The sequence below is a fragment of the Oncorhynchus mykiss genome, chromosome 19 (genome assembly GCF_013265735.2).
Source record: "Oncorhynchus mykiss isolate Arlee chromosome 19, USDA_OmykA_1.1, whole genome shotgun sequence".
Taxonomy (NCBI): domain Eukaryota; kingdom Metazoa; phylum Chordata; class Actinopteri; order Salmoniformes; family Salmonidae; genus Oncorhynchus; species Oncorhynchus mykiss.
The window spans coordinates 33,297,255-33,310,957 of record NC_048583.1 but is presented as its reverse complement, the minus strand read 5'-3'; the positions used below and the strand labels follow the sequence as shown (position 1 = coordinate 33,310,957).

General features: G+C 48.2%; 1 protein-coding gene across 4 annotated transcripts in view; it reads left to right on the top strand.

The window, feature by feature from the left end:
- akap6 (A kinase (PRKA) anchor protein 6) overlaps positions 1–13,703 on the top strand; it is a 193,657-nt gene that overhangs the window by 50,442 nt on the left and 129,512 nt on the right. For all 4 annotated transcript variants that reach the window (XM_036954678.1, XM_036954676.1, XM_036954675.1 and 1 more), the window contains exon 4: positions 6,649–8,319. In XM_036954678.1, coding sequence (XP_036810573.1) covers positions 6,649–8,319 — 1,671 coding nt within the window. The remainder of the gene's footprint in view (positions 1–6,648; positions 8,320–13,703) is intronic.

Below are 13,703 nucleotides of genomic sequence, written 5' to 3'. Positions count from 1 at the left end.
TCTCTTCAGTCGTCCACTGGATATCCTGGCCTGTCTACGGGACATGCTGTTCTCTTCAGTCGTCCACTGGATATCCTGGCCTGTCTACGGGACATGCTGTTCTCTTCAGTCGTCCACTGGATATCCTGGCCTGTTCACGGGACATGCTGTTCTCTTCAGTCGTCCACTGGATATCCTGGCCTGTCTACGGGACATGCTGTTCTCTTCAGTCGTCCACTGGATATCCTGGCCTGTCCACGGGACATGGTGTTCTCTTCAGTCGTCCACTGGATATCCTGGCCTGTCTACGGGACATGCTGTTCTCTTCAGTCGTCCACTGGATCTCCTGGCCTGTCTACGGGACATGCTGTTCTCTTCAGTCGTCCACTGGATATCCTGACCTGTCTACGGGACATGCTGTTCTCTTCAGTCGTCCACTGGATATCCTGACCTGTCCACGGGACATGCTGTTCTCTTCAGTCGTCCACTGGATATCCTGGCCTGTCTACGGGACATGCTGTTCTCTTCAGTCGTCCACTGGATATCCTGACCTGTCTACGGGACATGCTGTTCTCTTCAGTCGTCCACTGGATATCCTGGCCTGTCTACGGGACATGCTGTTCTCTTCAGTCGTCCACTGGATATCCTGACCTGTCTACGGGACATGCTGTTCTCTTCAGTCGTCCACTGGATATCCTGGCCTGTCTACGGGACATGCTGTTCTCTTCAGTCGTCCACTGGATATCCTGACCTGTCTACGGGACATGCTGTTCTCTTCAGTCGTCCACTGGATATCCTGACCTGTCTACGGGACATGCTGTTCTCTTCAGTCGTCCACTGGATATCCTGGCCTGTCTACGGGACATGCTGTTCTCTTCAGTCGTCCACTGGATATCCTGACCTGTCTACGGGACATGCTGTTCTCTTCAGTCGTCCACTGGATATCCTGGCCTGTCTACGGGACATGCTGTTCTCTTCAGTCGTCCACTGGATATCCTGGCCTGTCTACGGGACATGCTGTTCTCTTCAGTCGTCCACTGGATATCCTGGCCTGTCTACGGGACATGCTGTTCTCTTCAGTCGTCCACTGGATATCCTGACCTGTCTACGGGACATGCTGTTCTCTTCAGTCGTCCACTGGATATCCTGGCCTGTCTACGGGACATGCTGTTCTCTTCAGTCGTCCACTGGATATCCTGGCCTGTCTACGGGACATGCTGTTCTCTTCAGTCGTCCACTGGATATCCTGACCTGTCTACGGGACATGCTGTTCTCTTCAGTCGTCCACTGGATATCCTGGCCTGTCTACGGGACATGCTGTTCTCTTCAGTCGTCCACTGGATATCCTCGCCTGTCTACGGGACATGCTGTTCTCTTCAGTCGTCCACTGGATATCCTGACCTGTCTACGGGACATGCTGTTCTCTTCAGTCGTCCACTGGATATCCTGGCCTGTCTACGGGACATGCTGTTCTCTTCAGTCGTCCACTGGATATCCTGGCCTGTCTACGGGACATGCTGTTCTCTTCAGTCGTCCACTGGATATCCTGGCCTGTCTACGGGACATGCTGTTCTCTTCAGTCGTCCACTGGATATCCTGGCCTGTCTACGGGACATGCTGTTCTCTTCAGTCGTCCACTGGATATCCTGGCCTGTCTACGGGACATGCTGTTCTCTTCAGTCGTCCACTGGATATCCTGGCCTGTCTACGGGACATGCTGTTCTCTTCAGTCGTCCACTGGATATCCTGGCCTGTCTACGGGACATGCTGTTCTCTTCAGTCGTCCACTGGATATCCTGGCCTGTCTACGGGACATGCTGTTCTCTTCAGTCGTCCACTGGATATCCTGGCCTGTCTACGGGACATGCTGTTCTCTTCAGTCGTCCACTGGATATCCTGGCCTGTCTACGGGACATGCTGTTCTCTTCAGTCGTCCACTGGATATCCTGGCCTGTCTACGGGACATGCTGTTCTCTTCAGTCGTCCACTGGATATCCTGGCCTGTCTACGGGACATGCTGTTCTCTTCAGTCGTCCACTGGATATCCTGGCCTGTCTACGGGACATGCTGTTCTCTTCAGTCGTCCACTGGATCTCCTGGCCTGTCTACGGGACATGCTGTTCTCTTCAGTCGTCCACTGGATATCCTGACCTGTCTACGGGACATGCTGTTCTCTTCAGTCGTCCACTGGATATCCTGACCTGTCCACGGGACATGCTGTTCTCTTCAGTCGTCCACTGGATATCCTGGCCTGTCTACGGGACATGCTGTTCTCTTCAGTCGTCCACTGGATATCCTGACCTGTCTACGGGACATGCTGTTCTCTTCAGTCGTCCACTGGATATCCTGGCCTGTCTACGGGACATGCTGTTCTCTTCAGTCGTCCACTGGATATCCTGACCTGTCTACGGGACATGCTGTTCTCTTCAGTCGTCCACTGGATATCCTGGCCTGTCTACGGGACATGCTGTTCTCTTCAGTCGTCCACTGGATATCCTGACCTGTCTACGGGACATGCTGTTCTCTTCAGTCGTCCACTGGATATCCTGACCTGTCTACGGGACATGCTGTTCTCTTCAGTCGTCCACTGGATATCCTGGCCTGTCTACGGGACATGCTGTTCTCTTCAGTCGTCCACTGGATATCCTGACCTGTCTACGGGACATGCTGTTCTCTTCAGTCGTCCACTGGATATCCTGGCCTGTCTACGGGACATGCTGTTCTCTTCAGTCGTCCACTGGATATCCTGGCCTGTCTACGGGACATGCTGTTCTCTTCAGTCGTCCACTGGATATCCTGGCCTGTCTACGGGACATGCTGTTCTCTTCAGTCGTCCACTGGATATCCTGACCTGTCTACGGGACATGCTGTTCTCTTCAGTCGTCCACTGGATATCCTGGCCTGTCTACGGGACATGCTGTTCTCTTCAGTCGTCCACTGGATATCCTGGCCTGTCTACGGGACATGCTGTTCTCTTCAGTCGTCCACTGGATATCCTGACCTGTCTACGGGACATGCTGTTCTCTTCAGTCGTCCACTGGATATCCTGGCCTGTCTACGGGACATGCTGTTCTCTTCAGTCGTCCACTGGATATCCTCGCCTGTCTACGGGACATGCTGTTCTCTTCAGTCGTCCACTGGATATCCTGACCTGTCTACGGGACATGCTGTTCTCTTCAGTCGTCCACTGGATATCCTGGCCTGTCTACGGGACATGCTGTTCTCTTCAGTCGTCCACTGGATATCCTGGCCTGTCTACGGGACATGCTGTTCTCTTCAGTCGTCCACTGGATATCCTGGCCTGTCTACGGGACATGCTGTTCTCTTCAGTCGTCCACTGGATATCCTGGCCTGTCTACGGGACATGCTGTTCTCTTCAGTCGTCCACTGGATATCCTGGCCTGTCTACGGGACATGCTGTTCTCTTCAGTCGTCCACTGGATATCCTGGCCTGTCTACGGGACATGCTGTTCTCTTCAGTCGTCCACTGGATATCCTGGCCTGTCTACGGGACATGCTGTTCTCTTCAGTCGTCCACTGGATATCCTGGCCTGTCTACGGGACATGCTGTTCTCTTCAGTCGTCCACTGGATATCCTGGCCTGTCTACGGGACATGCTGTTCTCTTCAGTCGTCCACTGGATATCCTGGCCTGTCTACGGGACATGCTGTTCTCTTCAGTCGTCCACTGGATATCCTGGCCTGTCTACGGGACATGCTGTTCTCTTCAGTCGTCCACTGGATATCCTGGCCTGTCTACGGGACATGCTGTTCTCTTCAGTCGTCCACTGGATATCCTGACCTGTCTACGGGACATGCTGTTCTCTTCAGTCGTCCACTGGATATCCTGGCCTGTCCACGGGACATGCTGTTCTCTTCAGTCGTCCACTGGATATCCTGACCTGTCTACGGGACATGCTGTTCTCTTCAGTCGTCCACTGGATATCCTGACCTGTCTACGGGACATGCTGTTCTCTTCAGTCGTCCACTGGATATCCTGACCTGTCCACGGGACATGCTGTTCTCTTCAGTCGTCCACTGGATATCCTGGCCTGTCTACGGGACATGCTGTTCTCTTCAGTCGTCCACTGGATATCCTGGCCTGTCTACGGGACATGCTGTTCTCTTCAGTCGTCCACTGGATATCCTGACCTGTCTACGGGACATGCTGTTCTCTTCAGTCGTCCACTGGATATCCTGGCCTGTCTACGGGACATGCTGTTCTCTTCAGTCGTCCACTGGATATCCTGGCCTGTCTACGGGACATGCTGTTCTCTTCAGTCGTCCACTGGATATCCTGGCCTCTACGCTAAGCTTTTGATACATTTAGTTGTTTAGGAGACTAACTCCCACACACTGTGTACATAAAACACCGGGTAAATGGAGAGAAACATTTTGAGAGAAAGAAAAAATGGCCAAGTTACACGTCAAAGACTGTCCATCCAGTGTCTTTTACATAGAGAGTGCAGTGCACACCACCCTGTGGCCCATGCAGGAATTACTGCTGATGACTCCATGGATGTGCAATTTGATTTACTGTAGTATAATGTAGACTCTTAGGAGTTGCTCCTCTTTTATGTTGGAAACCACAACCCCTTTTGGTTTATTTAAAAAGGCAATCTGCGATTGATACATAAATGCTTTTATTCAGCCTTTGATTATTGAAGAATATAACGTACAGTGCCTTGCGAAAGTATTCGGCCCCCTTGAACTTTGCGACCTTTTGCCACATTTCAGGCTTCAAACATAAAGATATAAAACTGTATTTTTTTTGTGAAGAATCAACAACAAGTGGGACACAATCATGAAGTGGAACGACATTTATTGGATATTTCAAACTTTTTTAACAAATCAAAAACTGAAAAATTGGGCGTGCAAAATTATTCATCCCCCTTAAGTTAATACTTTGTAGCGCCACCTTTTGCTGCGATTACAGCTGTAAGTCGCTTGGGGTATGTCTCTATCAGTTTTGCACATCGAGAGACTGACATTTTTTCCCATTCCTCCTTGCAAAACAGCTCAAGCTCAGTGAGGTTGGATGGAGAGCATTTGTGAACAGCAGTTTTCAGTTATTTCCACAGATTCTCGATTGGATTTGACTTGGCCATTCTAACACCTGGATATGTTTATTTTTGAACCATTCCATTGTAGATTTTGCTTTATGTTTTGGATCATTGTCTTGTTGGAAGACAAATCTCCGTCCCAGTCTCAGGTCTTTTGCAGACTCCATCAGGTTTTCACCAGAATGGTCCTGTATTTGGCTCCAACCATCTTCCCATCAATTTTAACCATCTTCCCTGTCCCTGCTGAAGAAAAGCAGGCCCAAACCATGATGCTGCCACCACCATGTTTGACAGTGGGGATGGTGTGTTCAGCTGTGTTGCTCTTACGCCAAACATAACGTTTTGCATTGTTGCCAAAAAGTTCAATTTCGGTTTCATCTGACCAGAGCACCTTCTTCCACATGTTTGGTGTGTCTCTCAGGTGGCTTGTGGCAAACTTTAAACGACACTTTTTATGGATATCTTTAAGAAATGGCTTTCTTCTTGCCACTCTTCCATAAATGCCAGATTTGTGCAATATACGACTGATTGTTGTCCTATGGACAGAGTCTCCCACCTCAGCTGTAGATCTCTGCAGTTCATCCAGAGTGATCATGGGCCTCTTGGCTGCATCTCTGATCAGTCTTCTCCTTGTATGAGCTGAAAGTTTAGAGGGACGGCCAGGTCTTGGTAGATTTGCAGTGGTCTGATACTCCTTCCATTTCAATATTACCGCTTGCACAGTGCTCCTTGGGATGTTTAAAGCTTGGGAAATCTTTTTGTATCCAAATCCGGCTTTAAACTTCTTCACAACAGTATCTCGGACCTGCCTGGTGTGTTCCTTGTTCTTCATGATGCTCTCTGCGCTTTTAACGGACCTCTGAGACTATCACAGTGCAGGTGCATTTATACGGAGACTTGATTACACACAGGAGGATTGTATTTATCATCATTAGTCATTTAGGTCAACATTGGATCATTCAGAGATCCTCACTGAACTTCTGGAGAGAGTTTGCTGCACTGAAAGTAAAGGGGCTGAATAATTTTGCACGCCCAATTTTTCAGTTATTGATTTGTTAAAAAAGTTTGAAATATCCAATAAATGTCGTTCCACTTCATGATTGTGTCCCACTTGTTGTTGATTCTTCACAAAAAAAAACAGTTTTATATCTTTATGTTTGAAGCCTGAAATGTGGCAAAAGGTCGCAAAGTTCAAGGGGGCCGAATACTTTCGCAAGGCACTGTATAAATCCCTCATGAGCTAGTTCAACTGTCATACCCTATCAGAACCCAAAATATCAGCTTGTTTTATTATATAATGTAAGCAATTTTAAATAAACACTGTATTGCTTCAAAACATAGTTAAAGCTATAATTTTGATCTAATGGATGGTCAGTCCTTGTATCCATATCTTTGTCTAGCGATTTGGGCGTGGTTACATTTCTCCAGCCCCATCCCTCAGCTGTTTACCAAAACAGTGGCAGGCTGGCGCTTTGTTGTAGTTTTGAACTGCAGATTGTCCCTCTAAGGCATTGTAACTTGAATATTCGGAGTTAACTTAAGTGGTGTGTTGTTGTTTCTCTCCCCTCCGTGTGTCCCCCCCCCCCCCCCCCCCCCCCCCCCTCCAGACTCGCCTGGATGCTCTGACTGAAGTGGACGACTGTGGCCAGCTGACCATTAAGTGCAGTCAGGACTACTTCTCCCTGGACTGTGGCATCACAGCCTACGAGCTCAGCGACTACAGCCCCAGTGAGGACCAGGAGGGTACCAGGGGACCAGGCCAGGGCCAGGATCCCCGGTGTAGCTACCCCGGGCTGGAGAGAGACTTGCCAGAGCTCATCCAGAGTGTGGATCTGCTGACCATCACGGTCAAGCAGAACCAGAACCAAGGGGTCGTCCCAGAGCAGGAGGAGGAGGAGCCAGTGACCTCCATAGAGAGACTGAAAGACACACTCTGTAGCGGAGGAGAGGACAACAATCCTGCACCAGGAACCACAATGCACTGCAGCACGCCCCAGAACGAGAGCACTCTGCTCTCCAAGCGCCCACTCCAGGGCAGCGTGAGTAACGAGGTGTCCCCCACCCAGCCCTCCCTGCCGAAGAAGCCCATGTACCTGGAGGGAGAGGCTGAGACCAGCCTCAGCCTGAGGAGATCCACACTGCCTTCCTCTCTTCAGTTCCAGGCAGACCTGAGCCGGAGCACCCCCTCCCTTCTGGACCCTCCAGATCGCTCCAAGTTCTGGCTGGAACTGGACGCTGTGTACCCCAGCAACGCCAGTCAGTCCTACAACAGCCTGCATGCAATGAATGACAGGAACCTGCAGGCCAGCAGACAGAGCGAGGCGGGACGGTACCAGAGACAGGGGGACCCTGCTGGAGCTCACATCCCCCTGCAGAGGAGTTCCTCAGAGGCAGGGCGGGGAGGCCATTTCCCCCAAGACATCTCCCCCATCCCCATCCCCTTCTCAGGCACTGGAGAATGCAACAGGGACATGGATGATCCACAGACAGTCAGAGACAGAAACAGCCCCCTACTTTCTCCCATGCGGGGACCCTTGGACCACGAATCCCATGACGAGGCCTCCAGCGAGGACTCCAGTCCCCTCAAAAAAGCAGCAGACTGGATCATCCAGCGCCAGGGGCCCAAGCGGCACCTCCAAGCCCAAGCCTTAGCCGAGGCTAGCCCTAACCCCAGCGAGGAGCGGTGGTTTGGGTCAGATGAGTTCTTGGCTCTGCCCGCCCAGCTGAAGAAGACAGAGATGCTGGCTATGAAGCTGGAGACCCTGGCCAAGGCGCTGCCCCAGAGACCCGGCCACCAAGGACACCACGAGTCCATTCAGGATGTGGACGACTGGGAGCTGACTGAGGTCAACTCAGACTGGGAGGGCGATGGCCCGGGCAGCCCCAACCCCACTCCGGGCCTCCCCAACCTCCAACAGCCCTACAGGAGGCCCTTCCGGGTGGGGATGGGGCATTTCTCGCCCACCTCGTCCAGCGACATGGCTCCGTCCCTGGATGAGAGCCTTGAGTCGGGCCCCCTCAGTGACCTACTGTCTGAGGACGAGGCCTGGAGCTCCGGGGAGAGTAGGATGAGAGACAACAACAGGGGCTGGAGCTCCGGGGAGACCAGAGGGAGCTCTACTGGCTCCAGAAGGAGAGACAGCAACAGGTTACTGCTGCAGCCCACCACCACTACCATGGCCCCCCACATAGAGACACAGTGTAAACCCCTCATCCAACAGCTGCAGGATGACATCCAGCACCACGGCAACCACCCAGACATATGGGGCAAGATAGAGGTAAGGAGAGCCACAGCCTCTGTCACACACCGTTTTACTGCGATGCTGTTGCTGTTTCAAGCATGGGTTATTCTATTACCTGACATTGACAGTAGATGGCTCCAACGTTCATGTATTCCCAAACTAGAAAGTGTTGCTAAATCCTTCCCGCTCATAATGATGGTGTCTATATGAATTCAAATGTCAACACATATTGACCCGTGTGGCTACGAAAAAAAGTCTGAAAATGTCTGCACTCACTACTGTAAGACGCTCTGGATAAGAGCGTCTGCTAAATTGCTGAGATGTCAAAAATAATAATAATAATAATATTCAAAGGTCAGTTGTTAAGTGACGGGTGCAGTATTGATGATGTGATTTATGAACAGATCAATCATTGCTGTCAACCCTGCTTATGGTAATATGACATTAGTACACAACATACAAGGAAAGGTTGCCTCCACCGTCAGACGGAGGGTTGAAGTTATTTGACAGTGTTTTAATACCTCCACATCAGAGGAGACGGTTTAACCTGCTTTTGAGGATCATTCAGCAAATGGTTGCCAAATAGAAAGCATGCTGCCTACCTGTATCTTCTGATCCAAGTCTGATATGTACATAATCAACATAATCCAACTTGACAACAAAGGCAGCCAGCACATCAAAAGCTTTGTGATACACGTTGCTCTCGTGTCTCCTCTCTACTCTCACATAGAGTAGCCTCATAGAAACCACTAACCAGTGCATTGCGACCTTCCTTCTCCTGCCTGCCTCTCATGTTAATGTCTCCCATCCAACGATGTAATTAGACCATTAGGTAAATAATGAAGAGCATGTAATCAAGTCTCTGAAGGAGCTGGGAGCTAATTGATGATTTGATGAGAGTAAGAGACCCAGGAAATCTGCAGGACAATATACTCAGAGAGAGAGAGAGAGAGAGAGAGAGAGAGAGAGAGAGAGTGCTATTTGGCCCTAAACCGAGAGTACACAGTGGCAGAATACCTGACCACTGTGACTGACCCAAAATGTAAGGAAACCTTTGACTACTGTATGTACAGACTCCGTAAGCATTGCTATTGAGAGAGGCCGCCGAAGGCAGACCTGGCTCTCAAGAGAAGACAGGCTATGTGCACACTGCCCACAAAATGAGGTGGCACTTCCTAACCTTCTGTCAAATGTATGACCATATTAGAGACACATATTTCCCTCAGATTACACAGACCCACAAAGAATTCGAAAACAAATCCAATTTTGATAAGCTCCCATATCTATTAGGTGAAATACCACAGTGTGCCATCACAGCAGCAAGATTTGTGACCTGTTGCCACAAGAAAAGGGCAACCAGTGAAGAACAAACACCATTGTAAATACAACCTATATTTATGTTTATTTATTTTCCCTTTTGTACTTTAACTATTTGCACATCATTACAACACTGTAAATAGTCTTTATTATTTTGGAACTTTTGTGAGTGTAATGTTTACTGTACATTTGTTTATATTTATTTCACTTTTGTTTATTATTTATTTCACTTGCTTTGGCAATGTTAACATATGTTTCCTATGCCAATAAAGCCCCTTAAATTGAGAGAGACAGAGACAGAGACAGACAGACAGACAGACAGACAGACAGACAGACAGACAGACAGACAGACAGACAGACAGACAGAGTATGAAAGCGAGAGAGAGACTATTGAGTCATTCTTTAACACATGAGGGGCCCTGCTGCCTTTCAGAGATATGATATTCTCCTCCGTAGCCAGTGAACCTCAGCCCCGATGAGCCTCGGTCCTGAGTGACTCCATGGTATCCTGTTCATCCTCCCCAGTGGGTCTCTGCCATCACAGGGATGTCTGAATGCCATTTTCTCCACAGCCCTGGACAATGTCAATGTTGGTAGGGTTTAATACGAGCCAGCCTGTGAATCCTACCTAAACATAACTAGTACTGTATAATCCTTTAGTATCAACATTCTCCACAGTATATGATTGAAGTTATATTGAATGTTATCTGTAGTTTCAGTCGGGTCCAGTCGGTAGTTTCCCATGGTCTGTAGCTATTCTGCCATGTAAATACTCTGTGTCTCAAATGGCTCCCTATTCCCTATATGCTTCTGACCAGAGCATTACGGGCCCTGGTCAAAAGTAGTGCGCTAAATAGGGAATAGGCTGCCATTTGGGACGCATTCTCAGTCTGTTGACTAGACGGTCTCTTCCTATTTATCTCCACTGTTAGTCAGTGAGTCACATAGTGAATTCTCTCCCGTTGGTAAAGCCTGATTAGCACAGTGGGGTTTTATTGCCACCTGCTGGCAGGAACGGAAAATTATGACTTTCTTCTCTTTGGGAAAAAAAGATAGAATTCACACGTCGTCTCGTCTACAATGCCCACATATCAATAGAGCAACATGTTGTTGCATATATAATGTGTTCATTTTATGCATTGAAAAAAAGGAATTGACATCAAATGATTGTTGTTATTATTCTGTAATGCATAACCCACCTTTTATCTTTCCATTGCTTATTACTGAGTGTTAGATGCTAAGGTTGCCACTTTGGAGAATACATAGGATTATATGTACAAGACAGTCAGACATCTCCATGGTTCACATACAATCTGAGGATTAGCATATCCTCTCTTCCTTCTCCTCTCTGTATCAGGATGGAAGGCTGAGGCTGAGGCGGAAGCTGATACTGAGGCTGATGCTGAAAGAGAGGCAGCCAGGCTGGGGTTGTGAGGCTGGGACTGAGAGAGAAGTTAGGGCTGGGACTGAGAGAGAAGTTAGGGCTGGGGCTGAGAGAGAAGTTAGGGCCGGGGCTGAGAGAGAAGTTAGGGCTTGGGCTGAGAGAGAAGTTAGGGCTGGGGCTGAGAGAGAAGTTAGGGCTGGGGTTGAGGCTGGGACTGAGAGAGAAGTTAGGGCAGGGGCTGAGGCTGGGACTGAGAGAGAAGTTAAGGCTGGGACTGAGAGAGAAGTTAGGGCTGGGGCTGAGGCTGGGACTGAGAGAGAAGTTAGGGCTGAGGCTGGGACTGAGAGAGAAGTTAGGGCTGGGGCTGAGGCTGGGACAGAGAGAAGTTAGGGCTGGGACTGAGGCTGGGACTGAGAGAGAAGTTAGGGCTGGGACTGAGAGAGAAGTTAGGGCTGGGGTTGAGGCTGGGACTGAGAGAGAAGTTAGGGCTGGGGTTTAGGCTGGGACTGAGAGAGAAGTTAGGGCTGGGGTTGAGGCTGGGACTGAGAGAGAAGTTAGGGCTGGGGTTGAGGCTGGGACTGAGAGAGAAGTTAGGGCTGGGACTGAGGCTGGGACAGAGAGAGAAGTTAGGGCTGGGGTTGAGGCTGGGACTGAGAGAGAAATTAGGGCTGGGGTTGAGGCTGGGACTGAGAGAGAAGTTAGGGCTGGGGTTTAGGCTGGGACTGAGAGAGAAGTTAGGGCTGGGGTTGAGGCTGGGACTGAGAGAGAAGTTAGGGCTGGGGTTTAGGCTGGGACTGAGAGAGAAGTTAGGGCTGGGGTTTAGGCTGGGACTGAGAGAGAAGTTAGGGCTGGGGTTGAGGATGGGACTGAGAGAGAAGTTAGGGCTGGGGTTGAGGCTGGGACTGAGAGAGAAGTTAGGGCTGGGACTGAGGCTGGGACAGAGAGAGAAGTTAGGGCTGGGGTTGTGAGTAGGGTTTGACGTATCCAGATTTTCATACCGTGATACCGTTTCTGTACCATACCGGGGTATACTGTATTACCGAATGTGCAAACAAGGGGTGCAATTTAAAACAAAATAATAGATGTACGTACAGTTGGAGTCGGAAGTTTACATACACAGTCACTAAAACTCATTTTTCAACCACTCCACAAATGTCTTGTTAATAAACTATAGTTTTGGCAAGTCGGATAGGACATCTACTTTGTGCATGACGCAAGTAATTTCTCTAACAATTGTTTACAGACAGATTATTTCACTTATAATTCACTGCATCACAATTCCAGTGGGTCAGAAGTCTACATACACTAAGTTGAATCTGCCTAACCTGTTAGAGCTCTAGGGGCGCTATTTCATTTTTGGATAAAAAACGTTCCCGTTTTAAGCGCGATATTTTGTCACGAAAAGATGCTCGACTATGCATATTCTTGACAGTTTTGGAAAGAAAACACTCTGAAGTTTCAGAATCTGCAAAGATTTTGTCTGTAAGTGCCCCAGAACTCATTCTACAGGCAAAACCAAGATGATGCATCACCCAGGAATTAGCAGAATTTCTGAAGCTCTGTTTTCCATTCTCTCCTTATATGGCTGTGATTGCGCAACGAATGAGCCTACACTTTCTGTCGTTCGCCCAAGGTCTTAGCAGCATTGTGACGTATTTGTAGGCATATCATTGGAAGATTGACCATAAGAGACTACATTTTCCAAGTGTCCGCCTGGTGTCCTGCGTCGAATTCGGTGCGCAATTGCCAGCTGCTTCTACTTTACCATTTGATTCAGGGGAGAAAGCATGTGTCCAAGAACGATGTATCAATGAAGAGATATGTGAAAAACACCTTGATGATTGATTCTAAACAACGTTTGCCATGTTTTCAGTCGATATTATGGAGTTAATTTGGAAAAAAGTTCGCGTTTTGAGGACTGAATTTGGGGATTTTTTTTGGTAGCCAAATGTGATGTATAAAACGGAGCTATTTCTAATACACAAGGAATCTTTTTGGAAAAACTGAGCATCTGCTATCTAACTGAGAGTATCCTCATTGAAAACATCAGAAGTTCTTCAAAGGTAAATGATTTTATTTGAAGGCTTTTATGTTTTTGTTAATGTTGCGTGCTGGATGCTAACGCTAATGCTAACGCTAAATGCTAACGCGAAATGCTAACGCTAGCTAGCTACTTTTACACAAATTATTGTTTTCCTATGGTTGAGAAGCATATTTTGAAAATCTGAGATGACAGTGTTGTTTACAAAAGGCTAAGCTTGAGAGATGGCATATTTATTTCATTTCATTTGCGATTTTCATAAATAGTTAACGTTGTGTTATGCTAATGAGCTTGCTGATAGATTTACACAATCCTGGATACAGGGGTTTTTTCATAGCTAAACGTGACGCAGAAAACGGAGCGATTTGTCCTAAACAAATAATCTTTCAGGAAAAACTGAACATTTGCTATCTGAGAGTCTCCTCATTGAAAACATCTGAAGTTCTTCAAAGGTAAATGATTTTATTTGAATGCTTTTCTGTTTTTTTGTGTAAATGTTGCCAGCTGAATGCTAATGCTAAATGCTACGTTAGCCATCAATACTGTTACACAAATGCTTGTTTTGCAATGGTTGAGAAGCATATTTTGAAAATCTGAGATGACAGTGTTGTTAACAAAAGGCTAAGCTTGAGAGCTAGCATATTTATTTCATTTCATTTGCGATTTTCATGAATAGTT